The following is a 26,863-nucleotide window of genomic DNA, read 5'->3' on the forward strand; positions in this document are numbered from 1 at the left end:
GGGTTTCCTTCGCAGGACATGGGGAGACCGTAATACACTCTGGGGCTCTTCTCGCTTTCCTTCCAGGAGATGAAACCTACCTCGACATTTTCCACGACTTTTCTCTCATGGCATCCAACGACCCAGAGAAGCTGACGCGGCGAAGCTATGACCTGAAATTGACGACGCTGTGAAATGTGCAATAAAACTCCCCCCTCCCCCAAAAGGAAGGGGAGTATTTTGGGGGGGAAGGGTCTCCTTTCCTAGACTCTGGGGAGAGGAGCAGGCCCCAGGCACAGCTTCCATGGGGTGAGGATTCTGGGCGCAATTCCTCAAGGCTGCTCTTCAGAGACGTGCTTTATCCGTCTTTCTGCTCCAGCTGTTTTGGTGACTTTGCAGAGAAGGCTGCCAAAGGGTCCCTGTGGAAGATTATGTGCTGGGGCAGCAATGAGGAACGGTACTCTTCAGATGCTTCTGCTTGCCCCCCCCTCCTTTTTTCTTCTTATTTATTCCTCATCCACAGGTCAGAAGGCAGTCCTGTGGCGGCATGTTCATTGCTTGGTTGATATGAAATTGATGTGCATTCCCCGTCCCCTCCAGGGTCCAGCCATGCTTGAACTCCAATTTCTATGCCTTCAAGATTCAATGGACTCTTCCCCCCCCCCGAGGGAATGGGGGTGCAGAGAGTTTACAGAATAAACATGACTCCTCAAAGTGCGGGAAGCGGTGCCCGTGTGTCTGTGCAGCGGGTACTGTGGCTGAGGTGGTTGCCATCTGGTATGCCAGGGTTTCTCCCCCTGGGGTCCCCAAAGGAGGATACAATGAATATTTCTATACCGCTTTTCAGCAAAAAGTTCCCAAAGCGGTTTACATAGAAATACGTACATAAGATGATGGGAGTCGTAGCCCAAAAAGGCAGAGAATTCCTGTAGTACATTAATGGGGCAAGGTTGCCTCAAGGTTTCCACAAACATGTTTCCGTTCGGAACTTGCTATTGGCACGCTCACCCAAAGTGTAGCCTCAAGTATACGTTCATAAATAATCCTCTCCCTGCTTCTTTTCCCAACAAAAGGGAAAGCTCACCTTTAACTCTTGATCAGTGTTTTGGTTTTTCAATCATTTAAAAAATTTTCCTAGGGCTAAACTGTGCCAGCAGTATGCTAGTCTTGCTTGTGTTTAGGAACATAGGAAGCTGCCATATACTGAGTCAGACCCTTGGTCTATCTAGCTCAGTATTGTCTTCACAGTCTGGCAGCGGCTTCTCCAAGATTGCAGGCAGGAATCTCTCTGATGATGATGATTCGATTTCTATACCGCCCTTCCAAAAATGGCTCAGGGCGGTTTATATAGAGAAATAATAAATAAATAAGATGGATTCCTGTCCCCAAAGGGCTCACAATCTAAAAGAAACATAAGATACACACCACCAGCAGTCACTGGAGGTCCTGTGCTGGGGGTGGATAGGGCCAGTTACTCTCCCCCTGCTAAATAAAGAGAATCACCACATTAAAAGGTGCCTCTTTGCCAAGTTAGCAGGGTGCCCTATCTCTGCCCTATCCTGGAGATGCTTAGAACCTAGATAGATGCTCTTCCCAGAGCAGCTCCATCCCCTGAGGGGAAGATCTGACAGTGATCACACTTCTAGTCTCCCTTTCATATGCAACCAGGGTGGACCCTGCTTAGCTAAGGGGACAAGTCATGTTTGCTACCACCAGACCAGCTCTCCACACGATGGCCCACAGTTTCCCCCCAGTGCGCTCGCATCGGTGAAGGCAGGCATTCTCAGTTTATGCTCACAACCCCCCTGTGAGGTAGACTAGAGTTGGGAGAAAAGGTCGTTGGACCAGAGTTGCCTGGAGAGGTTCATAACTGCACAGAGACTGAAACCTGCCTTGGGGTTGTTTTTTAACGAAAGGCGGTATAGAAATGTAAAAATAAATTAAATAAATAAATAAATAAAATCCAGCTTCAGCACTCTGTGTTACTCAGTGGCAATAGGGCACTCTTGGTGCATGCTCAGAAGAACTCTTGTCTTGAATCCTGCACACCCCCTGGGGCCATGTCCCACAGCGACAGGGGCTGCTGTTAAGGCCCAGTGCTTCTTCCCAGTCCAGATCACATCTAGAGGAGGGAAGGCAAGCTGCCCTCTCCAGCTGTTGCTGAACTACAACTCCCATCATCCCCAGCTGCACTCTAGTCTAGGGCTACCTGGAGGCAGGTTCTACGGCCTTGCTGGCCTATTTAGTGGAAGGAGACTTGCCCGTGGCTGCCCAAAGCACAGGAGCAGCCCCTGCTTTTAAAGGGAATGTGGCAATCCTCCTGCGGGGCGGGGATGGGCTGAACTGCTGCCTTACACCTCTGGGGCCCCTGCGAGGAGGCTGTGTCCGTCTGTCGCCAGCTGCAAGGCGGGTCAGGTCAGCGGCTCCCGGGGAAGGGGGGCAGGCACGGCGGAGGAGCGCCTGCGGGGTCGCTGGGGGGGGCCCTGCCTGGCTCGGCCAGCCCTCTGTGTGCAGGTAAAGGGGTGGGGAGTGGGAGGAGGGTGGGCCGGGGAAGCAGCAGAGGGTCCCCTGTCCCACCTGCCTCAGCTGGGATGGAGGAGAGAGCTCGGTTCCAAGGGGGGGGTTCCTTGCATCCCTGGAATGAATCCCAGAGCAAAGAGCCTCCCACCCTGGGCCCCCTCTCTCTCCCGGTGAAGCCAGGGGACGCCAATCCCACCTTGCTGTCATTGAGGGAGGGACAGAAACCCGGCAGTGGAGACGGTGGGGCTGCCTCACCCCCTGGATCCCATTCTCCTGCTGGATTCTGGCTCTAGTCCCCACCAGTCCCCCAATTTCCTTCCAGCAGGTGGACCCAGGCTGTCCTGCAGGGGTGTCGCTGCTATTATTATTATTATTATTATTATTATTATTATTATTATTAATTAATATTAATAATAATTACATTTATATCCCACTCCTCCTCCAAGGAGCCCAGAGCGGTGTACTACATACTTGAGTTTCTCTTTCACAACAACCCTGTGAAGTAGGCTAGGCTGAGAGAGAAGCGACTGGCCCAGAGTCACCCAGCTAGTCTCATGGCTGAATGGGGATTTGAACTCGGGTCTCCCCGGTCCTAGTCCAGCACTCTTAACCACTACACCACGCTGGCTCACTGAGCAGATGGGTTCAAAGAAGCTGTGCCCCACAGCTGCACCCCTTCCCATTTTCTTGATTATCTCCCTCACTCCAAAGGGCCACCAGGGAGAGGGGCAGACACAGCCCCTTCTCTCCTAGCTATGCCCCTGGGGTCCTGGCTGCCTGCCTCCCACGAGCCCCCCCCCTTCCAAACACCTACTAGAGTCCGAGAGAGAACCCAGGAGTCCGAGCCCCCCTCCCCCAATACTTACCTGAGTCCCTCCAGCCCTTAAGGCTCCTGGGTTCTTCTCCAACATTGTCACGAAAAAGCTTCCCAGGAGGCTAAGATTACACCCTGCCAACAACGCCTCCTGCCCCAACCGGTTCTAAATTGTCCCTTCAGTCTCTGGATATGAAGAATTTAGGTACCTTGCACAAGATATGTTGATTTGGCTACGTTGAGGCCTGCAGGGAGGCACCGGTTGGCTTATGACAGGGGAGTTTAGCAGCAGGGGATAATTGTGGATACTGTGCAGGTGGCCCCGGATGTTATGTTGGACTACAGCTCTCATCATCCCCAGCCACAAAGGCCATTGTGGATGGGAGTGATGGGAGTTGTAGTAAGCAGGGTCCATTCTGGTTGCATCTGAATGGGAGACTAGAAGTGTGAGCACTGTAAGGGGATGGAGCCGCTCTGGAAAGAGCAGAAGGTCCCAAGTTCCCCACCTGGCAGCATCTCCAAATAGGGCTGGGAGAGATTCCTGCCTGTAACCTTGGAGAAGCCGCTGCCAGTCTGAGTAGACAATACTGAGCTAGATAGACCCATGGTCTGACTCAGGATATGGCAGCTTCCTGTGTTCCTAGGTAAAGTGTGCCACTGGGTCAGTGTCAACGCCTGGCGACCACAGAGCCCTATGGTTTTCTTTTGGTGGAATACAGGAGAGGTTTGCCATTGCCGCCTTCTGCACAGTATGAGATGATGCCTTTCAGTGTCTTCCTATATCACTGCTGCTCCATATAGGAAACAACTGAGAAACATATTTCTCATCAGCATCAGCATTATCAGAAAATGGCATTTACTCCCTAAATGCCTGCCTACGGGTAGTAATGGGCTGGATGAGGGATAACAAATTGAAGCTGAATCCAAGCAAGACAGAGGTGCTCATTATGGGTGATTGGAATTCAAGGGATGAGTTAAATCTTCCTGTGCTGTGGATGGGGTTACACTCCCCCAGAAGGAGCAGGTACGCAGCTTGGGAGTGCTCTTGGATCCTGGCCTCACCCTGGTATCTCAGGTGCAGGATATGGTCAGGAGTGCTTTCTGTCAGCTTCGGCTGATTCAACAGCTGCGTCCATTCCTTGAAGAGAATGATCTCAAAACAGTGATGCATCAACCGGTAACCTCCAGGCTTGACTACTGCAATGCGCTCAACGTGGGGCTGCCTTTGTACGTAGTTCGGAAACCAGTTAGTCCAAAATGCAGCAGCCAGACTGGTCTCTGGGGTAACCCGGAGAGACCATATTATGCCTGTCTTAAAACAGTTGAACTGGCTGGCGATATATTTCCGTGCAAAATACAAAGTGCTGGTTATTACCTTTAAAGCCCTGAACAGCTTGGGTCCAGGCTACCTTAGAGAGCACCTTCTTCGGTATGATCCCCATTGCTCATTGAGGTCATCTGGAGAGGTCCGTCTCCAGTTGCCACCGGTATGTCTGGTGGTGACTCGGAACCAGGCCTTTTCTGCAGCTGCTCCTGGCCTATGGGATGCACTCCCGGCAGATATCCGCAGTTTAGGCTCATTGTCAGCCTTTGAGAGCCCTAAAAACTTATTTGTTTGGCCTGGCCTTCCAAGCTTTGTAAAGTGCTTTTTAAAAAGTATTTTAATTAGTTTTAAATGGGTTTTTGAATTGTTTTTAGAACTGTGTTTTAAATGGTGTGTGTTCTTAGGTCTTCTTAAATTTGTTGTACACTGCCCAGAGCCTTTGGATGGGGCAGTTAATAAACGTAATAAACAATAATACCAGTGGGGATTTGAACCAGCAACCTCTGGCTAGCTAGTCAGGTCATTTCCCCGCTGTGCCGTTTGGTGGCTCACATTCCTATGTAACCCCTGCTCTATGCGCAGCAGTAGTGTGCACATTCAGAAATGCAGATGCTCTCCATAAGAGTTCCCATAGCTGGGCCCAACAGCCATGCCCCCCATGACCCCACACACTCCACTTGGATGCAATAACTTCTGGGGTGTGTGCGCACGCAGTTATGTTACAAGAAGTCATAGACATGCAGTTCTGTACCCACTCACCTGGGAGTAAGCCCCATTGAGTGCAGTGAGACTTCTGTGTTGCACTGTAATTTAAGTCCTGTTCTTTCAGTGGATCTCCGCTAATCGTCCAGATCAGTGAATGGAAGATCAAATGATTGCTGTTTTCGATTATATTCATTATTGGGTTAAATTACAGGCATAGCTTTTAATAGAGCCGTTCAAAGGCTGAATGATCAGAGCTTTGGAAAGCAGAGTCCCTGCTGAAGGTGTGTGTGTGTGTAGGTGGGGGGGATACAAGGATTGCGACCCTGTCCGTCCCCCCTGCAGGCAGCAGGACACCACTGTGTCTGAGCAGGAACTAGAAAGGTGGTGCAGCAGGGGGGTCCATAGGCCCAATTAAGGAGGCAGACTGCCTGCCTTCTCATCTCCTTCCAGCAGGTGGCGCCTCCATTTCGCGCATGAAACAGCTGGAATCTCCCCACTGTGGCATTTACCGGAACCCAAGCCTCGGTTTCCCCCAAGTTCTTTGATGTTACAAACTTACTGGAAGGGTCGTCTTAAATTCAGAGTCCTGTTCCATTTGGGTAAACAGGTGTAAGCTGTATTTAAACTATATTTTATGGGGGGGTCGTCTTAAATTCAGAGTCTTCGATTCGGGCCAATATGGGTAAATGTCTTGGTCTTCCTCCGTGCCCCATAGGGTGGGGGCTGTGTGAATGGGGCCTAATCTATATGAACTCGTCTGTTCAGAATTCCCACGTGGGGCGATGTCCTTCCCACGAGAAGAAGAGCCCCCAGATGGAGGCTGGGGCTGGCTGGTCGTCCTCGCTGGCTTCCTGGCCAACTCCCTCACCTATGGCATCCTCCGATGTCTGGGCGTCCTCTTTGAAGATCTGATGGAGGCCTTCCATGCGAGCGCAGCCCAGGTTTCCTGGGTGACGGCCATCACCCTGGCGACGGAGCAGTGTGCTAGTGAGTGTTCTGACGGGGAGGACCATCCCTCTGCCTCTCCCAGGCTCGTCTGGGATGCCTTTGACCACAGGGGCTGGGGATGATGGGGCTTGTAGTCCAGCAACATCTGGCACCCAAGCTTAAGAACCCCTGCTCTAATCTCTCTGGCTTATCCACTGGCATCTTTCCGTGAGTGAGCAATGCCTTCTGATTTTATATCTTCAGTTCCACCCCCCCCCCCAATTCTGAAATTCTCATATAGAAAATGCCCGCATGCCTTCGTATTTACAATTTCCGCAGCATCCACAACTCAGTGCGTTCATGTAACAAATTAAAATGGAGACTGAGCAAGTTTGGGAAGGGGCCATAGTTTGGCTGTAGGATCCATGCTCAGGATGTGCCAGTGGCCACCTCTGCTTCCATCCCCGAAATCTCCAAACATCTTGAGCAGCAAAAGCAGAGGAGACCAGACTGAGCTTGATGGGGTGAGGATCCATTTCAGCATCAGGTGGCTTCAGCCTCAAATGCATCAAAGTCCTCCAGTCGGTTGGAAGTGCTTCCCACAAAATTACTTCCAGCTTTCAGCCGGCATGTCTAGACCGCATATTTGGTCCCCATCATCATCAACCAAAGGAGCAACCAGGAGTTGCTCCCGCACAGATTGCAGGCACGCACACCCTCATTCAGGTCATCTGCCCACCCATTTGCAGCCCACAGGGGGCCCAACTTGCCTCTGATTCATCCTCTGGGTTCCATGTTTCAGTGTGCAAGGGCCCTCTGCAGATTTGCAGTGTGTCTTAGGCACTCTGTACATGCTCAAAGGTGTGCGCTCTATCTCTTGGAGTGAGACTTCAAATATTCCAGCACTGAACAGACCCATATAACGAAAACAGAGAAGGAATCCTTTGAGAACTCTTGACACAAATTACACCTGGTGAATCAGGGTCCCACACAGGGAGGGGTCCGTAGCTGTGGTAGAGAATCTGCCTTGTGAGCAGAAGGGAAGGCCCCTCCCTGGCAGCATCTCCAGCGAGGGTTGGGAGAGGGACTCTTGCCTGATACCCTGGAGAACCATTGCCAGTCAGGGTAGACAGTACTGGGCTAGATGGACCAAGGGTCTGACTCAGTAGACAGCAACAGCAGCAGCTTCCTATAGTTTTCTAGGGGATCGGGTTGCAGCACGGTGGAAGAGCATTTGTTTTGCATGCAGAAGGTCTAAGGTTCAGTTCCCAGTAGCATCTCCAGGTAGGGCTGGGAAAGACTCTACCTGAAACCTTGGAGAGCTGCTGCCAGTCTGTGTAGGCAATACTGAGCTAGATGGACCAAGGGTCTGACTCTGTAGAAGGCAGCTTTTCTGTGTCCCAGATTCTTCTCATCTCTGTGGGTGTGGCCTTCATTCTTTGCAACCTCTTCCTATCCCTTTCTGGCTCAGGTCCCATTGGCAGCGCTGCCAGCATGCGCTACGGAGCCCGGCCCGTGGTGATGCTTGGGGGGCTGCTAAGCTCTCTGGGCATTCTCTGGGCTTCCTTCAGCACCAGTCTACTTCAGCTCTACCTGACCTTGGGGCTTCTGACAGGTGAGTCCCAACCACCTTTCCATGCCTCTTGCACATGAATCAACATAATCTCTCCGGCAGGACGGAAAATGCCCCCGAGATCGGAAATCCGGTCTTGTGCTAGCCGTATCTAGATGTTATGCTCGTGCAGGGACACTTAGCCATGAGTTTGTGTGAATGATTGTACCCACATTCATTTTAAAAAGCCAACCTGGGTACAACCCCGCAAAAGCTGGGTCCAGGTAGGACGTGTCCTGCTGGACCTACCGGTGTGCTGCACAGAATGTGTGAATAACTCTACCTGTACGTCGTACATCCGGCGTGAAAAAGTCGCTGTTTTTTTCGGGTTGTTAGTTGCTGCGAGGCGGCTCCCCCAGCTGTTTACGTTCCAAATCCGACTTGCCCGAACGGAGGCCTTTTGCTGCTGATGAGCAGCTGGTCTGGAAAGCGCCCAGATGTTATCATTTATTATTTATTTATTGAATTTGTATACCGCCTAATATAAAATCTCAAGGCGGTTTACAAAATTAAAAGCATAATACAAAATATAAATATTTACGATTCATAAAAAGATAAAAATCATAATAGGGGAAAAACACATTAAAAATTAAAAATGGGATTTCAGTTAAAAGTCTGGGAAAATAGGTACGTCTTCAGGGTCCTCCTACAAATAGAGAAGGCTTGCTGGTCTGGTGCTAGCAAGCATGACTTGTCCCCTTAGCTAAGCAGGGTCTGCCCTGGTTGCGTATGAATGGGAGACTAGAAGTGTGAGCAGCACTGTCAGATATTCCCCTCCGGGGATGGAGCCGCTCTGTGAAGAGCAGAAGGTTTCAAGATCCCTCCCCGGCAGCATTTCCAAGATATGACTGAGGAGATTCCTGCCTGCAGCCTTGGAGAAGCCGCTGCCAGTCTGTGAAGACAATATTGTGCTAGATGGACCAATGGTCTGACTCAGTATGTGGCAGCTTCCTATATAAGGAGATGCTCTTGTTTCAGCAGGGAGCACCTTCCAAAGCCCTGGGGCAGCCACAGGGAAGGCCCAGTCCCGAGTTGCCACCAAACGAGTCGGCGGCAACCGTAACCGGATCTCTCCAGATGCTCTTAATAGGTGATAAGCTTCAAGACAGAGAAGGCGCTCTCTTAATGTTGCTGAACTACAACTCCCATCATCCCAGCCATTGTGGCTGGGGGTGATGGGAGTTGTAGTTCAGCACCTGCGGGAGGCTTACGGGTTGGGCTAAAACTGGGCGCCTGTTGATTCCGGTCCCCCATCCGGCTGTTCTTTAACATGCAAATCCAGGGCAGAGCTCTGCGTGGCAGCTCTGCTCCTCCTCCTCGCCATCTCGCTGCTGTCTCTCTGCAGGTCTCGGCTGGGCTCTGGCCTTCGCCCCCGCCATGGGCACCCTCTCGCGCTACTTCTCCTCCCGGCGGCGCTCCGTGGCGATGGGCCTCGCGCTGATGGGCAACGGACTCTCCTCCTTCGCCTTCTCCCCGCTCCTGCGGCTCCTGGCGGAGGGCCTGGGCTGGCAAGGGGCCCTGCTGGTGACCTCGGCCTGCACCCTCCACCTGCTGCTCTGTGGCGCCCTCCTTCGCCCCCTGGCCCTGCGGGGCGACCATCAGCAGAGCTCCGGCTTCGACTTGGGCCTCTTTGCCCAGCGAGGTTTTGGGGCCTTTGCTCTGGGCGTCGCCCTCCTCTCCGCTGGGTATTTCACCCCTTACGTCCACCTGGAGCCTTATGGCCGGGCGCTGGGCCTGGACCCCTACCAGGCCGCCATGTTGGTCTCCCTGGCCGCCCTCTCCGACGCCCTGGCCCGGCTGCTGGCCGGCTGCCTGGCCGGCCGGCTCTTCCTGCCGCCCGTCCGCCTGCTGGTGCTCTTCAACTCCCTCACCGGCTGCAGCCTGCTCTTCCTCCCGCTGGCCGCCTCCTACACCAGCGCCCTCCTCCTGGCCTTGCTGTATGGCCTCAGTGCCGGGAGCTTTGCCACGGTGGCGTTTGGGGTCTTGCCGGACATCGTCGGGGTAGCCCGGGTGGTGAACGCCACGGGGCTGTGCCTGATGGTGATGAGCCTCGGAGGGTTGCTGGGACCTCCCCTCTCTGGTAAGGACCCTCTGCTAATCTGGCAAGGACCCTCCCCTCCTAGAAAGGGAGGAGAGCTGGGCTTGTGGTGGCAAGCAAGACTTGTCCCCTTGGCGAAGCAGGGCCCGCCTTGGCTTGAATGGGAGACTACACGTGTGAGTACTGTAAGGCAAGGATTCTCAACGGTGGGTCCCCAGATGTTATTGGACCAACTCCCATAATCCCCAGCCCCAGTGGCCTTTGGCTGGGGATTATGGGAGTTGAAGTCCAATTACATCTGTGGACCCAACGTTGAGAATCCCTGCTGTAAGGTATTCCTCAGGGGATAAGATGGGGCTGATCTGGGAAGAGCCCCTACCTGCTTGCATGCAGATGGTCCCAAGTTCCCTCCCTGGCAGCATCCTCCAAGAGAGGGCTGAGAGAGACTCCTGCCTGCAACCTTGAAGAAGCCGCTGCCAGTCTGGGTAGACAATGCTGAGCTAGATGGACCAAGGGTCTGACTCGGTAGAAGGCCACTTCCTACGTTGCCAGATGTTTGTCTGCGGCCAGGAACGTGCTACTCGGTCCAGCCTTTGCTCCCTGGAAGGCCGTGACTGTCCCAGATAGGATACATTTTGCTCAACCTGAGCTGCTGGGCAGCCCAAATACACTTTTTTTTTTTAAAAAAAAACACACACCTCTAAATGCTTAATGCCAATATGAGAAGTATTTTCTTTTACTTCCTTGGCTTTTTCATCATATTGGACTACAATGGCAGAAGGCCACCACTGCAGGGAGGGCGGGGAGGAGGGCCAAAGGCCTTATAAAGAGTGGGAGTGTTACGCAAGCTCTGTGTGTGCATGCGTGCATGTTTGCTTTCATTCTGGAGACCTCCTGCAGCTTCTGAGGGGAGTCCACAACTAGTCTATCCCTAATCGTTTCCTTTTTGCTGTTCCCAGACTCACAGTCGTCAGCTTTTTCTTGCAGCCACCTTACATAGGGCTCAGAGTCCTCTGGTGAAAGCAGACGCTCTTAGGAGTCAGGTTCCTCTCCTTTGGCACAAAGTATTCATCACATCCCCCCAGGCCTAGGACAGAGCCATCCTTCTCCCCAGCAGCAGCAAATGTCAAGGGCTTAAAAAATCTGCTCTGCTTGTGGGCCCACCCATGGCATAAAGGAGAGCGCAGGCCTGATTTTCAGCATGCAGCTTTGCACACAACCCCGTAACAGGAGAACTGCTGCTTCCAGCCTGGCCACCCGGCAGGCCTTCTAAGATCGAAGCCTTCTGGGGGGGCGAAAATTTCGCCAGGCTGAGCCTCCGCTCAGCAGAAGATGAGTTTCGTTTTGCTTCTTTTCTGCTGCAACTCCAGCGACACAAGAAAAGGGCCCCAACTTCTGACACCACCACGGGCTTGGTAGGAATAATAAAAGTGATGTGAGGAGGACTCTTTTGAAACAGGAACAGCTTGCTTTATTGTTTTCACGCTGCTCTTGGGCTGCAGAAGCAACACAAAAGCCAACGCAAACACACACACACACACAGCTTGCTTAGCACTCCCACTCTTAATGAGGCCTTTGGTCCTTCCCCTTGGCAGGATCACATTTCAGTACAGGCACTGTGGCTGGGGACGATGGGAGTTGTAGTCCAACCACATCTGGCGATCCACGCTTGAGAGTCCGTGGGCTCTAGTCAATGATGGGCCGCCATGAATTTGTCTCATCCCCTTTTAAAGCTGTCTTAAGGCAGTCATCATCTTGCCATGGCAGGGATATGGTTTTCTTCCACCTGCGATGCGGCAGGGGGCCATGGGTGCGGTAGTCCAACAACATCTGGGGACCCATATTTGATAAGCCCCTTTCCCTGATCGCTCTTCCCCCTCGCCCCCACCCCGTTTCTCTCTAGGTCTTTTACGGGACACGACAGGCGACTTCACGGCCTCGTTTCTGGTTGGCGGCGCCTTCGTCCTCTGTGCCAGCGGGGTCTTCCTGGCTCTGCCTGCCTTCTTTGCTGGCTGCTGCTGCTGTCCAGGTTCTGCAGTGCCGCCCAGCATCAAAGGAGGACTGAAGGAACGGGTTACTCCTCACTCGGTTGCCCCTTTCCTGCCTGCTCCCCAGACTCGCCACTGTTCAGAGATATGAAAAGGTTCCTGCAGTGCCCGGTACATTCCTTTGACCTGAACAGAAGAAGAGCCCTGTTGGATCAGACGGAATGTTGGCTTCATCTAGTTCAGCCTCCAGTTTCCCACAATGCCCCACTGGATGCCCCTGGGAAGCCCACAGGCAAGAGATGGTGTGCCCCCCCCCGCTGTGGCTCCCCGACAACTGGCATGCAGAGGCCTCCTTCTTCTGAACCTCGAAGTAGCCCATAGCCACCAAGACTAGCAGCCACTCAGAGCCCTGTATTCCACGAATTTGTCTAAGCCGCACTAAAAGCTATCCAAGCTGAGGCCATCACCACATCCTGTGGCAGAGAGTTCCATAGATTAGTTATGCTCTATGTAAAAATATACTTCTGTCATTCGTAAACTTCCTGCTAATTAGTTTCATGGGATGTCCCCTGGAGCATCCCCAGACAGCAGGCTTTACCATTGGTTTAGTGCGAGTTCAAAGTTGCCAAAAAACAACAACACAAAAAGTGGATTTTTTAAACCCCAGATATAAATCGGGCTACACTCCAACGTGTAGTTAAAAACCCGAATTGTGTGCGAAGTGCTCTCCGATAGCCTGAAGAGACTTTGGGGTAAATTTGGCCAATATGTGAATGCACCCCGCTCCATTCCAGAGGAATAGAGGAACTAAAAGCCGGGTGTGAAAAACTTCCTGGCGCTAGTGCTGCGAGAGAGGGAGGGAGAAAGGGCTCTCTTTCCACACTATGCATAATTTTATGAACCTCTATCATGTCCCCTTTTCTTTTTTCTAAGTTAAAAAGCCCCCAACTCTGTAGCCTTTCCCCCGTCTTGTGATACCAAATTATACATAGATGAATCTATGTCCTTGAGTGAATTATTCAGTTGCGTTCTTGGGTTGTAGATGCTTGCGACAGCAGAATTCCACCAGAGGAAAGAGTGGGTGAGATTCTGTTTTTGATATGTTCCAGTATGATAGAGTGTACCAACACTAGCCACCCAACTAATGGTACAGCAGGGAAATGACTTGACTAGCAAGCCAGAGGTTGCCGGTTCGAATCCCTGCTAGAATGTTTCCCAGACTATGGGAAACTCCTATATCGGGCAGCAGTGATATAGGAAGATGCTGAAAGGCATCATCTCATACTGCGCGGGAGGAGGCCATGGTAAACCCCTCCTGTATTCTACCAAAGAAAGACACAGGACTCTGTGGGCGCCAGGAGTTGACTCCGACTCAACGGCACGCTTTACCTTACCAACCCTATAAATTTATGTGATTTTTAAGTTATGATTTCCATAAAGTAACCCTGAGAATTGTAGGAGTGCTGTTAAAACTACAGGCCTGCTCATCGTTGGCCCCCCAGCAGATGTTGGCCTACAACTCCCATGATCCCTGGCTATTGGCCACTATGGCTGGGGATTGTGGGAGTTGTAGGTTGTTTCAGGCAGCTTCAAACGGTCAAGAAAGGCTCGATGAGCACAGCAGTCAGCCCTCGTATTGGTGCTTAAAGAAACGGGGCAGAAAAAAGTGCACACTGAGCCCCACCCCAACGCTGCAGAGTTTCTGGCCCACCAGTCAAAAGTTCACGTATCAGGAAAGTACTGAGAGACGGTAGGTGCGAATTCCAAAACCAGACGTCAAAACACGCTCCCGGAGCGATTGGCATCTGAGATTGCTTTATGGCTCCTTGGACCTGGAGCTCAGATCGTCATCCCCACCGAAAGCAGGCAACCGTTTGTGCAAGAGAAGCCAGCTCTCCTTTGACCGGCCTTTCCCTCTTCTGCAGGCTCCACTCTGGCCCCACCTGTGCCACTCTGCCTTCTCGACTCAGGTCCTGCTGGTTGAATGAAACACTTCCCGTTTCCTCATTCCGCACCACCACTAAAAATATAAGGTAATAGCCTCAAATATTCTGGTGCCTAAGATGGAATGGAATGGAGTCCATGTTGACTCTTAGCGACCACAGAGATAGATTCTCTCCAGGACGTTCAGTCTTCAACTTGGCCTTGAAGGTCTCTCCGTGGTGCATTCATGGCTGTCACCATCGAGTCCATCTGCCTTGCTGCTGGCCGTCCTCTTCTTCTCCCCCGGGGTCCCCAGAGGATGATACAATTAATATTTATACACCGCTTTTCAACAAAAGTTCCCAAAACAGTTTACTCAGCCAGGAAGCTCAGGGGATAACCTTAAACTAGATACTCTCTCTCATCCTAACCCACCTCACAGGATTGTTGAAAGAATGAAAGTAGGAAGAAAGAATCATACAAACACTACCCTGAGCTATGCCAACAGAAAGAGAAGTCACCCACCAGCAATCAGTAATCAGTTTGGACAATCAATCTCTCTCTCTCCCCCTCCTAATTTGATTTCAGACCAGACAACAGAAAGGAATACATGGAGTCATCCCAGTTCCTTGGGGTTTAAGTAGTAAGCATTTCAGGGACAGGTGAGAAAGGCAGCTTAAAAAAAAATCCCCATCAACTGATTTGCAAAGTCTTATATTTTTTTTTGCAAGTCTTCTTCTTCTTCTTCAGCATTCCCCCCCCCCCTGCTAATTTGGCAAAAAGGCGCCTTTTAACGTGGTGGTTCTCTTGATTGAGCAGGGGGAGAGTAACTGGCCCTACCCACCCCCAGCACAGGACCTCCAGTGACTGTGGCTGGTGTCTATCGTACGTTTCTTTTTAGATTGTGAGCCCTTTGGGGACAGGCAGCCATCTTATTTATTTGTGATCTCTCTGCGTAAACCACCCTGAGCCATTTTTGGAGAGGCGGTAGAGAAATCGAATACATCATCATCATCATCACCACCACCATGATGTATCCAGCAGTTCTTTAGCCCCTTGTCAAATGGATGACTCGGCCTGCAAGACCCCAACTTTGAACACCATCACGCGTACTGTTAAAAACACAAGTTTCTTTCACCTTCTGCCGTCCCTCCCCTTCTTGCGAGACGGCAGCACCAAGGCAGGGCCCCCCCACCCCACCCCCCGCGCTTCTCGTCGCCTCTCCCGCCTCTTTCTCCGTGTGTTGCCTTCACATTCCAAGAAACGCAAGGAGTCCCGTTTGCCGCCCTCCTCCGCGAGCCTCGCCTTCTTGAGGGTCAGTCTCAGCACGGCAGAGCGAGGCGACAATGCAGCCCTTTCCCTTGGCCGCCTTCTCCCGCCCCCCCCCCGCCCCCTTGCCTAATAGGACTTGCATTTACCTAATAGTCCGTTATGCAGTGATTTAGAAACATGATGCCTCATCGGACCTGCATTGACTCCCTGCCTGCCTGCTTGTGAGTCAGTCTCTCAGCCACACCAGGGGGACACGCCAGGCTTTTCTGCAGCCCCCCCAGCTCCGCTTCACAGCTCCAACACTCCTTCTCGCTGCCGCCGCCTGACGTCACTCAGTGGGCACGCTCTCGGTTTCAGGGAGGCAGTCTGCACAGTCAGCGCGCGGCCGGCGCGGAGCAGCCACGCTGAGAGGCAGGAGGCGAGGAGGAGCAGGAGGCGGCGGCGGCGGTATTGGCCCACTTTGCTGCTGCTGCTGCTGCTGCTGCTGCAGGGAAAGAGTAAGACACACGGGAAAAAGAGACTGGGCGAGGGCTGGCCGGGGCCGGGAGATATCGGTACGCCCCCCCCCCCCCGGGTTCTGTTGAACAAACCCCGACATGGGTTCGCTTCTGTTCTCACTGCAGAATTCAGAGCGGGTCTTCAGAAGTTCGTGTCAGCGCAGCCGGACGGCTCCCAGTCGTGTCCAGTGTCAGCCTCACACACACACCTCTGTGGGAAACCAAAGGCTCTCTGGAGCGTGTAGCGGCTTCCTTCCCCGCCTCCTGGCTGCCAACCTTTTCACCAGTTCTGTCTGACAAACACAGAGAAACAACAATCTGCTGGTCCAGCAACTCAGGTGGCGGGGTCCTTGCTTCTGTCCAGTGATGGCAAAGCTGGTTGCATGGAGGACTCCCCATTTACTTTGCCCAGCAAATATAGGAGGGAAATGCCCCCCCTCCTCTTGCCCACCAGGTTACAACATGAGGTCAGGCAACCAGTTTCTGTCGCATGATGATAAAGGTCTCCGGGTTTTTTGGGAGGGGGACCCTCCTTAGTTCCAAAGCCTGGCAGTCTTGAGGTTCTTGTGAGTTCTCCTCTGTGGCTTCTGGTGGCCTGGAGCGGGAGAAGGAGTTTGGTAACATGCCAAGGATCAAGCCACCAGCCAGGAGGAATGCACCAGCTGTGATGAAGGAAGCCGTGAAATTCCCCGTGATGTCCCTCAGCCAACCTGGAACATGAGAGACCACAAGCATATCGATTAAGGAACCTAGCGGCACACAGGAGACTGCAAGGATGCTTCTTATTCGGGGGTTACCTAGAGCACATGAGTTGATTGGCTGAGATCTATCCACTGCTATGATAACCTAGAACCCAAATGTTCCATGTCTTTCCTTCAAATGGAGGCAGGCCTTCCAAGGCTTATTGTTTGTTTGTTTGTTTATTCAATTTTTATACTGCCCTTCTGAAATGGCTCAAGGCGGTTTACAATTAAAAATATAAATAGCCCCTTGGTTCTAGAGTGCTAGAGTTACTTAGTACCCAGGGACAAGCTAGGCTCCTGCTTATCTAGAGCATTCTGTTGTCATATGATAGCAAACTTATGATAGATAACAATCTTTAATAGATTGTAAGGATAATGCAACTCAGAACCTGGAGGGCTAGAAGCTACGTAGCATTAAGAGGTACTTAGATTATACTCCAGGACTTGTTACTGGGTAGTCTCCTTAGGGTTACTTGTCATGCAAGTGGCCCACTTCCTAAAATAGATTACAGAGCTAAAGGAAGCTGGACAGGCTGGCAAATTCTGGTTTTCTTGAACACATTTAATGATCACCCTGACCCTATCAAAGAACCTAGAGTTGCATGGAACCCTGCCTAGATCCGATGGTAAACAATCTAGAGTTGGGGTTCCCAGCCCTGGGTCTGCAGATGCTGTTGCTTCAAAACCTCAAACTTTATGGGTTCTGCTGACTACAGAAAGAAGCCAGCGCTCTTACCTGAAAGGGGGGTCCCCAGCAAAGCCCCTATGCTCTCCAGCATGTGCATTAGTCCGATGGCCTCAAGCATGTATCCAGGGCCCACAATCTCCACCAGGCTGGTGAACTGCAGAGGGACCACAGCTCCAGCAAAGAGCCCGTAGCAGATGCCCAACGCCATCCGGGAGGTGTAGTTGCAGCCCAGAGGGATCAGGGCAAGAGAGAGCCCAGTGAGCACTGTCCAGAGGGTCAGGTGGTGGAGGGGGCGGCCCCAGGCCCCAGAATCAGCCAGCCCGCCCGCAAAAATCCGGCCACACATGTCTGCGACAGCAGCAGCCGCCATAAGGAAAGCTGCCTGGTATTCATCACATCCCACCTCTCTGGCGTGGGCCACCAGGTGTGCGTAAGGGACAAAGTATCCAGCATCCACCAGGATCAAAACCAAGATGTAACACATGAAGGGTCCATGGTGTAGCAGCTCCAGGCCCAAGAGGGAGCTTAGTGTCCCCAGCCAGCTCGAGCTCACCACGGCCTTGTCTGTGTGGGTATGTGCTCCTTCCAAAGGCCGCAGCAGAGCGCCAGAGACCACGAGGTTCAAAGACAGCCCGGCCACCATCCGGAGTGCACCTCGCCAGCCGTACAAATCCACCAGGTACTGGAAGAGCGGGGAGAAGACCAGGGAAGAGACGCCTGCTCCCGAAACAGCCAGGCCCGTGGCCAGCGTCCGTCGCTTCTCGAAGTAATGAGAGACGGCAGCCATGGAAGGGGTGAACACCAGGGCCCAGCCTAGCCCTGGGAGGGAGGAAAGCTGTCAGCAAGGTTTTGTGGTGGTTTTGTCAGTCACTGAAACCACCCACCCCCGTCCTCTTGTTGCTCTGCAGATAAAAAGGGTCCCGGGTCCCTGAGGCTTCCTCTCCTGATCTTTGTCCCCAAGCATCTAGTTGAGTGCCCAGGGTAGACTGCTCCTGTGCATGGAAGCTCCATCAGCAATCATAAGAACTTAAGAAGAGCCCCATCAGACCAAAAGGACCATGCCATCCAGTATCCCGCTTCCAGCATCCAGGGGCTAACTGGGTGCCTCTAGGAAGCCCACAACACGGCAGGGGTCTTCCCGAGCTGTTGCTTCCCAGTGATATACTGTCATAAGAACAAAAGAACATAAGAAGAGCCCTGCTGGATCAGGTGCAAGGAGGCCCATCTAGCCCAGCATCCTGTTTCACACAGTGCCCCCCCAGATGCCGCTGAAAGCCTACAGGCAGGAGTGGAGGGCAAGCCATCTCTCCTGCTGCTGTTGCTCCCCTGCAACTGGGATTTGGAGGCATCTTGCCTCTGAGGCTGGAGGTGGACCACAGCAGCCACCAGACTAGTAGCCATTAATAGACCTGTCCTCCATGAATTTGTCTAAGCCCCCTTTATAGCCATCCAAGCTGGTGGCCATCACCACACCCCGTGGCAAAGAATTTCATAGATTAATTATGCGCTGTGTGAAAAACTGCTTCCTCTTGTCGGTCCTGAATTTCCCGACCTTCCGTTTCATGGGATGGCCCCTGGTTCTAGTGTTGTGAGAGAGGGAGAAACATTTCTCTCTGTCCACCCTCTGCACTCCATGCATAATTTTATAGCCCTCGATCATGTCTCCCCTTGGTCACCTCTTTTCCAAACTAAAGAACCCCCGATGCTGTAGCCTAGCCTCATAAGGAAGGAGCTCCAGGCCCCTGATCATTTTGGTTTCCCTCTTCCTCACCTTTTTCAGTTCTATAATATCCTTCTTAAGATACAGTGACCAAAACTGCATGCAGTACTCCAGATGTAGCTGCACCATAGATTTGTCTACGGGCATTATAATATTAGCATTTTTATTTTCAATCCCCTTCCTAATTACTCCTAAACATTCCTGTCTCTAAACATGGTGGTTCCGTTTCTATCCTTTATGTAACTTTGTAACCAAGAAGCCAAGAAAACTTGCCTCCTTCAGCCCAGATCTGTGGTTACTAAGTGGCAAGGAAAAGGTACTCTGCGTGTGCTCAGAGATGCCATTGGCTGCTTTATTGTTGCTGAGCGCTCAGCATTCAGCCCACTAAGAACTGCTTCAGATTGAAGCTCTGCCCTTGCTAGAAACTCAGAAGGCCTTTGAGCAAGTTCTCCACTCCCCATGCCCTGACACCCTTTTGCCAGGAAGGGTTTAAACACAAGTTAGCTGGTGGTGGTGGAAGAGGGAACATAAGAAGTCAAGCTGCCTTATACGGAGTCAGACCTTTGGCCCGTCTAGCTCAGTATTGTCTGCACAGACTGGCAGCGGCTTCTCCAAGGTGGCAGGCAGGAATCTCTCTCAGCCTTCTCTTGGAGATGCTGCCAGGGAGGGAACTTGGAATCTTCTGCATGCAAGCAGGCAGCTTATCTTCCTAGAATGGCCCATTTAGGAGGACCCTGAAGACGCACCTGTTTTCCCAGGCCTTCAACTGAGATTGTATTTTAAAAATTTTATGTGTTTTTATGTGTTTTTATCTATAATTTTAATCTTTCTATGAATTTTAAATGTGTTATGTTGTATGTTTTAATTTTGTAAACCGCCTAGAGATTTTTATACTAGGTGGTATATAAATTCAATAAATAAATAAACAAACTCTGCCAGTGTTCACACATCAAGTCTCCCTTTCACATGCAACCAGGGCAGACCCTGCTTAGCTAAGGGGACAAGTCATGCTGGCGACCACAAGACCAGCTCTCTCCTCTCTAAGGGGAAGAGGGCCGCTCTACAATGATCCGTTCTGGGGACACACTTGCTGGTATGGCTGGCATGATCCAGACTAACGCTGTGCGAGTGCCAAGATGCCACCCTCGCCAGTCCCACTGCCTCCCGAGTTCTCCAGAAGCTCTCAGGGTACGTTTGCACCATCTGTGGCTACCCACAAGTGTGCAAGTCCTGCCCAAGTGGCCGGAGTGCCCAAGAGACTGTGCCGCTTTGAGCACCCACTCAGCTCCGCAGCCTTCTTGGGTGGGGGCATCTTTGGCTGTGCACTCCTCCAGCAGTGTGGGCCTCTACTTGGCCCAGTCAGGGCCTTAGCCGTGGCGGGGGCTACAAGCGACCTCCCCCCCCGCGATTTATGAGTGCCCTGTCCCCCTTTTCGCAGTCCGGAGAAAGAGAGGCACCCCCTCCTCTGTGCCAAGAGAAGGCTGGGCTATGCAGGCACCTGTGAGCAGGCCCACGCTCAGGTAAAGGTGAGCCAGGCTGGCGGAGAACGAAGCCAGGAGCAAGCCCAGTCCGGAGAGGAGGCCACCGACCATCACCACCGGGCGTGCCCCAAAGCGGCCACTCAGAGCGCTCCCCACCGGGCCTGTAAGGAGCAGCAAAGCACAAACAGTCAGTCTGAATGAGGAGGCTGCCTCCCTTCCTGGAAGCTGTCTGCTAGGGGAAGCTGCCGGCAACTATGCTGAGGTTGCAAAACAAAGCTCCTGGCAGCAGCACAACTCCCCTGGTAGCTTCAGCAGTACCATGCAATTCACATACGTCAGTTAACGTAAGCAAGAGTAGGTTTGCATGAGCTGAGCTGCTAGATCAACACAGAGCTTCCCCTGATATATTAAATTAACATACATTAATTACACAGACTTCCTTACCCTACTGAGCTCTTGCCACGGAGCTGCTGAGCTCGTGCAAGGAGGTCTGTCTTGACCAAGCAGCTGAGCTCTTGCAGAGCATATCTTTCTGAGCATATTAATAAGCAAATATTATTTACAAAGTATTGCTTAACCCAAGTAAGATATGCTGTGCAAAAACTCTGCTGTGCTGTGTCAACAGGGACCTCTCTGCAAGAGTTCAATTCCCCTGATAGGTTAAAAGTAATATTGTGTAATCAGCTTCTTAATTAACCCAAATAAGATATGCTTTGCAAGAACACAGACCTTGCAAGAGCTCTGCTGTTCCACACATTAAATACCACTGCATAATGTGTATTAATTGATATAAGCTTTGCGTATAAATTATAAATAAATAAATAAAGCAGGACAGGAAAGAAGCCATTTCCTTCCGCTTCAGGATCGGTCTCTGGCTTCAAAAAGCAGTAAAAGGAAATATCGCAAAGGGATTTCTGTTTGTTTTAGTGTATCTACTGAACCTGAACTACTATTTAACTTTCATGACATGGCAGAGAGTTAAAGGTGCTGTTTGAAATACCTAATGCAATTTTATCTTCTGTTTGCACAAATCAATCAGTGGGGATTTGCAGAGGTGAGAAGGCACCTGAAGACTGCCCTGAAATCTCCATCGCCTGGCTCTTCAAATATTGACAGGTCTGAAATTTCACCCAGCATGAAAGTTTCTCTCTTACTTGCAAACTGCAGGACGGTGACCCCGAGGGACAGGACCCAGGAGACGGCGCTGGAAGACCCCCCAAAATAGGCCACAAACTCCACGAAGAAGACCCCCCAGGAGCGGATCACCCCAAAGACCAGGGCTGTCTGCAGGAAGGCTGCCAGGACCACCATCCACCCCCAGCCCCCGTCTGGGGCCCTGCGTGGGGGGGCCATGGAATCCGGGCACTGCCCCGAGGTGAGACTTCCCTAGAAAGCAGAGCCAGGGAGCGGAAAAGTGGCCACCTGGGGAAGAGAAAGATTGAAGTCGGTCAGTGGCTGATGAAGGGGTTAGGGGCAGAGCAGGAGGGAGTCACAGGAACCGATGCCGTTTTAGCCATCTAGAACAGGGTGGTTCCCAAGGTTGGGCCCCCCCCGCCAACCCCGGTCTTGTTGGACTACAACTCCCATCATGGGAGTTGTAGTCGCACAACATCTGGGGACCCAAGGTAGCGATCCTCTACTCTACGCAAGTTCCCTATATACCATTCCCCGCTCACAGTACTGTGGGGATTTGAACGAGGGTTATGCAACTGGTGCAGTTTTTCAGACCGTTGTATCTTCACAACGGGGGGAAACGTCACCAGTTGAATTTAACCATCGTGCAAAAGTACTGCAGGCCTGGGGAGGGGTGGGGACGTTTCCACTGTCTAAAGTGCTCCAGGTGGTATACAATTAAACAACTACAATAAGAATCAAAGTTTAAACATCTTAAAACAAAGAACTGGAAATTAAGCAAATTGCTAAGTACAACCAAATGCTTGGGGAAGCCAGTGCATCTTCAACAAGCTGGAACCCTTCATAGAACCGAAGGCTCTGCCTGCACTGCTAGAATAAAAATAAATGCATAAATGCGGGGGCCCCACCACCACCACAGCTGAGAGATCCAGGGCTCAGGAATGCCTCCTCTCTCCTCCTCCAAGAGCGAAGGTGGTGCCCTGATCCTGCCCTCCTCTCTGGTTCCGTAGCAATGCAGCCTGGTGGCTCTCACTCTATTCGCTGGTGCAGAAGATAACCAACCACTTAACTGGAATATGGAATCAATGCTTCCGTCCTGGTGTCTCTGAGAAGTCTGCAGGTTTCAAGGACTCAACAGGCTGAATTTCACACACACAGAGATATGATCTCTGCCCGGACAAAGTCTCTGTTGGTGTCCTTAAGTCTTCTCCACTTCTCGCCCAAATAGATGTAATTCAGCTGCGTGATTTATTTCCCCCAATGTGTCAATGGTGTCAATGTAATAGCATGATGTCTGTGCACCTGGGTTAATGATTCAGGTGGGTTCACCAGGGTTCATATCCAAATCCTCTGGGACAAGCCTGTTTATTAGTAGCACTTTTTGACCTCAGTTGTATGGTCTGGCTGTAGTTACCGAGTGGCACTCTGCATATGCTCTGAAACACTCATTATTTCACACTTTCCAGGCTTCACTCGTGGCACTAGAGACAGGTTCTTGGGCTGAACTCTGTGGTCAAATCATACCCTGTCTAATCAAAATTGTGTGCTAAGGCAAGAGTTCTCACATTTGTTGGACTACAATTTCCATCATCCCTTGCCACAATGACCTTGGTGGTGGATGATGGGAGTTGCAGTCCCAACAACATTTAGGGACCTAAGTTTGAGGATTCCTGTGCTAAGGTAACACACTACTGAGGTCCAGAAATGTTAAATTATGTGACTTGTGTAAATGACACAAATTGATTCCTTTTGCCTAGTTTATGCTGTGGTTTCTCGTCATGGGGAGAGGACCAAGCATCAAGCAAGGCCCTGACATGCCCTGCACAGCTGCTTTGCATGCAGAAGGTGGCTGGTTCTGGGCATCTCCGGGCAATACTTCTGAGACCTTATGCTTCACTGCCATTCAGAGGAAACAGTCCCTGGCAGTCTGTAAAGGCAGCATCATAGGGCCTGAGATTTCACCAGGTCTCGAGTATATGCTTGCTACTGGAACATTTGAGACAGAATGCTGAATTTCCCAGCCAGTGTGATTACGGAATACACATGAGCCGTTGTCCACCATCCCTTATAATATAATATAATATAATATAATATAATATAATATAATATAATATAATATAATATAATATATAATAATAAATATAATACACACACTCACACACTCACAGTGGGAAATGAGTCTGAAGCTGGGGTGCCCATTGTTGGGACCCCAGATGTTGTTGGACTGCAACACCCATCACCACCCCCCACAATAGCCAAATGCCCAGCAACATCTGGGTCACCCAAGGTCACCCCTGCACTGGGAGACGAGACGTGCGAGGCAGCCAGTAACTCCTTCCGTGAGAGGGGAAAGAAAGAAACAAAGTCATCTTGGGGCACATCTTTGCCTCTGGGAGATGTGAAGGACACATGAAGCTTTAGTCCCGTCTTCAGCCGTGCAGGGTTTTGCAGGACATCCCTGTCCACCAGGGCGCAGTTTCAAGAGCACAATGTGTGGGATGAGCCAGCAGCTGCCCACAGTCCAAGTCAGCTCCCCTCCCACTCTTGTTGAATCGGGCCTGCTGCTTACATAGGGAGCTTCCTAGTCAGACTCGTGGCCTTTCCGGCTGAATACTGTCTGCACTGCCATCACCCCCAACCATAATGGGAATCCAGGGTTGGGACAGCCTGGTGCAGACAAAACGGAGCATTTCTGTATTTATTTTTCTGTGTAAACCACTTTTGAGAACTCTTTCTGGTATACTGTATACATGTTCTGAAGAATAACAACTGCCCTCTGGAACTCACTGCCACAGGATATGATTATGCCCGTTGACTTGGATCAGGGGTTCCCAACACCTTGGGGGGTTCCAACCTTGGGTTCCCATTGTGGCTGGCAGGTGGGTGATGGGAGTTGTAGTCCAACAGCATCTGGGGACCCAACTTTGAGAACCCCAGCTCTGATAGGTACCTGAAAATTCCCTTTCCTCTGCAACTGGAGTGTTGTCTTCTTTAAAAGGCAAATTTAAGACTCAGAACTTTGGGACGGAACATAGTTTGGTGGGAAATTCCCTTTTACCCCCCAACTCCCCTTTTGCAGGTTAATTCCTCTGCGACAGGGAAGAGAAAGCAGGTTCCAAAGGTCACGGATGGTATTCCGCCAGAGAAGGGTCAGGCTGACGTGGGCAGGTGGCAAAGTTCAGTTCTACTGTAAAAGAAATATGCTGGCATTCCTGGCCTCTCCGGCCCCCTGAGCCTTCCTGGGGGCAGAGGAGAGGCAAACCCCAAAAGCTTAACTGCCACCCACACAGAAGGACTCCCGTCCCCATCCCAGGGAATCCAAAAGCCTTTGGTGAGGGGCTGAAGCCCATGGCTCGAATTTTTGTCTGCTGTGCATGCAGGAGGTCCCAGCTTCACCCCCCAGGACCTCCAGATGGGGCTGGGGTTGACCCCCATCTGAAAACCTGCAGAGCAGCTGCCAGTCTGTGTTTAGACCACACTGAGCTGAGTAGATCCAGGATCCGATTCGGCAGAAGGCAACTTGCTGTGTCGACGCTCCCTCAGACTCTCCAGGAGGGCTCAATGTGAGCCAAAGTTCAGCCCCACATCTCAGTGTTGGGGCTCTACGTTGGAATGCGTATTGGGATAACCAAGTGTGCCTCTGAGAATGTGCAGAGTGCACACCCATATCAATAACTGGCAAACACATATCTGGGATTGGGGTAAGCCAGGAGTTCTCAGATTTGGGTCCCCAGATGTTGGACTACAACTCCAGGCATCCCTAGCTACAATGGTCCCATTGTGGCTGGGGATAATTTTATTTATTTATTTATTTATTTATTTATTATTAACATTTTATATCCTGCTCTTCCTCCAAGGAGCCGAGAGCGGTAACTTAAGTTTCTCCTCACAACAACCCTGTGAAGTAGGTTAGGCTGAAAGAGAAGTGACTGGCCTAGAGTCACCCAGCAAGTCTCATGGCTGAATGGGGATTTGAACTCGGCTCTCCCCGGTCATAGGAACATAGGAAACTGCCATATACTGAGTCAGACCCTTGGTCCATCTAGCTCAGTACTGTCTACCCAGACTGGCAGCGGCTTCTCCCAGGCTGCAGGCAAGAGTCTCTCTCAGCCCTTTCCTGGAGATGCTGCCAAGGAAGGAACTTGGAACCTTCTGCTCTTCCCAGCCAGAGCTGCTCCATCCCCTGAGGGGAAGCTCTTGCAGTGCTCACACATCAAGTCTCCCCTTCAGATGCAACCAGGGCAGACCCTGCTTAGCTATGGGGACAAGTCATGCTTGCGACCACAAGACCAGCTCTCCTCCCACTAGCTCCTGTCTGGTCCTAGTCCAGCACTCCAACAACATCCAAGGAGAACCCCTGGAGCAAGCTCTGGCAAGACAGAGAGAGGGAACCTCAGGCACCCCACTCTTCAGAAGCTGGCCCTGAATGTTAGCTACTCTGGCTGCTTTTTACCCCTTAAACCCCCAGGCTCTGCTTCCATGCAGACCACTCAGTTCTTCTGGCTCTAGCTCTGCTGCTTTGTGTTGGGAGCCCAAGAGGGTCAAATTAAATCAGTAGGTGGCACTTCTCCAGCCTTGGCAAACCACGACGACTTTCTCTGCCACCACAGATTGGTGCAGGAGTATTCACACTTTTTAGTTTCACGGGACTGTGTCAGAATAGACAGTAGAAGAGCATTGATACACCCCAGGCCACAGATACAGAAATGTTTGCACGGTCGATGTTGGACTATTTACGAAGTGGAACACATGTCCCTTTCCCCACTGTCCATTTGCAACAAGGAGGATACTAATAGCTAACTACACGCCGTTTCCACAGTAGCCAACACAGCTGTAAGAACACAGACATTTTGTGGTGCCTGTTGAAGAGTTCTGTGGCGGGTCCACGGCTTCCTCCTACGCCAAATATTTCATTTTGCTAGATTAGTTTCAAACTCAGGGAATAAGTCAAGCATGACTCTCAGAAAAAGCACACCACAGTAGCCACCCACAATGCCTTCCTGGCAGGACTGACATGTCACATAACTGACCAGACCCAAATTTTCACTGAAGCCGTGAGGATGCTTAGAATTGGACAGATGCCTTGAAAACCGACTTTGTTCTTTGGATAGTTGCTCTTACTTTGCTTTCTTTCTTTCTTTCTTTTTCTTTTTTAAACCCATAACTATATGTTGGCCCTAGTGCTCCAAAGAGAAAAGACTATTCAGTGACCACCCTACCTAACTTTGTTAAATAATTATTATTTAAAACTTAATTCAGGGGTTTTCAACCTTGATTCCCCGTGTGTTATAGGACTACATTACCCAACCTTGGTTCTCCATTGTGGCTGGGGATGATGGGAATTGTAGTCTTGGGATCCAAGGTTGGGAACCTCTGAATTAACTGTTTTTGTGGATTTATTTATCATCATATTTATATACCACCTGATATATACATCTCTAGGCAGTGTACACAATCCAAAATACAATATAAAAACAATTAAAACACTTTCACAGAAT

General features: G+C 51.2%; 3 protein-coding genes across 4 annotated transcripts in view; 2 read left to right on the top strand and 1 right to left on the bottom strand.

Annotated features, from left to right (window-relative positions):
* The window catches only part of ACAP1 (ArfGAP with coiled-coil, ankyrin repeat and PH domains 1), a 39,352-nt gene extending 37,406 nt beyond the window's left edge, over positions 1-1,946 (top strand). For both annotated transcript variants that reach the window (XM_053263667.1, XM_053263668.1), the window contains exon 23: positions 67-1,946. In XM_053263667.1, the coding sequence (XP_053119642.1) occupies positions 67-173 (107 nt within the window). In that variant the 3' untranslated portion in view covers positions 174-1,946. The remainder of the gene's footprint in view (positions 1-66) is intronic.
* A 3,676-nt stretch (positions 1,947-5,622) lies between these two features.
* Positions 5,623-12,908, top strand: LOC128330584 (monocarboxylate transporter 11-like). The gene is made up of 4 exons (XM_053263669.1): positions 5,623-6,329; positions 7,741-7,884; positions 9,227-9,961; positions 11,823-12,908. Exons 1-4 carry the CDS (start codon positions 6,074-6,076, stop codon positions 12,056-12,058), a joined length of 1,371 nt encoding a protein of 456 aa, XP_053119644.1. The 5' UTR covers positions 5,623-6,073; the 3' UTR covers positions 12,059-12,908.
* LOC128329513 (monocarboxylate transporter 13-like) lies at positions 12,035-26,686 on the bottom strand. Its single transcript, XM_053260871.1, has 6 exons — positions 26,669-26,686; positions 21,386-21,617; positions 20,249-20,392; positions 17,079-17,849; positions 15,249-16,309; positions 12,035-14,125 (listed from the first exon to the last, which is right to left on the bottom strand). Exons 1-5 carry the CDS (start codon positions 26,684-26,686, stop codon positions 16,068-16,070), a joined length of 1,407 nt encoding a protein of 468 aa, XP_053116846.1. The 3' UTR covers positions 12,035-14,125; positions 15,249-16,067.
* Between the last annotated feature and the right edge of the window lie 177 nt (positions 26,687-26,863).

Source organism: Hemicordylus capensis, chromosome 6, assembly GCF_027244095.1.
Source record: "Hemicordylus capensis ecotype Gifberg chromosome 6, rHemCap1.1.pri, whole genome shotgun sequence".
NCBI classification, from domain to species: Eukaryota; Metazoa; Chordata; class Lepidosauria; order Squamata; family Cordylidae; genus Hemicordylus; species Hemicordylus capensis.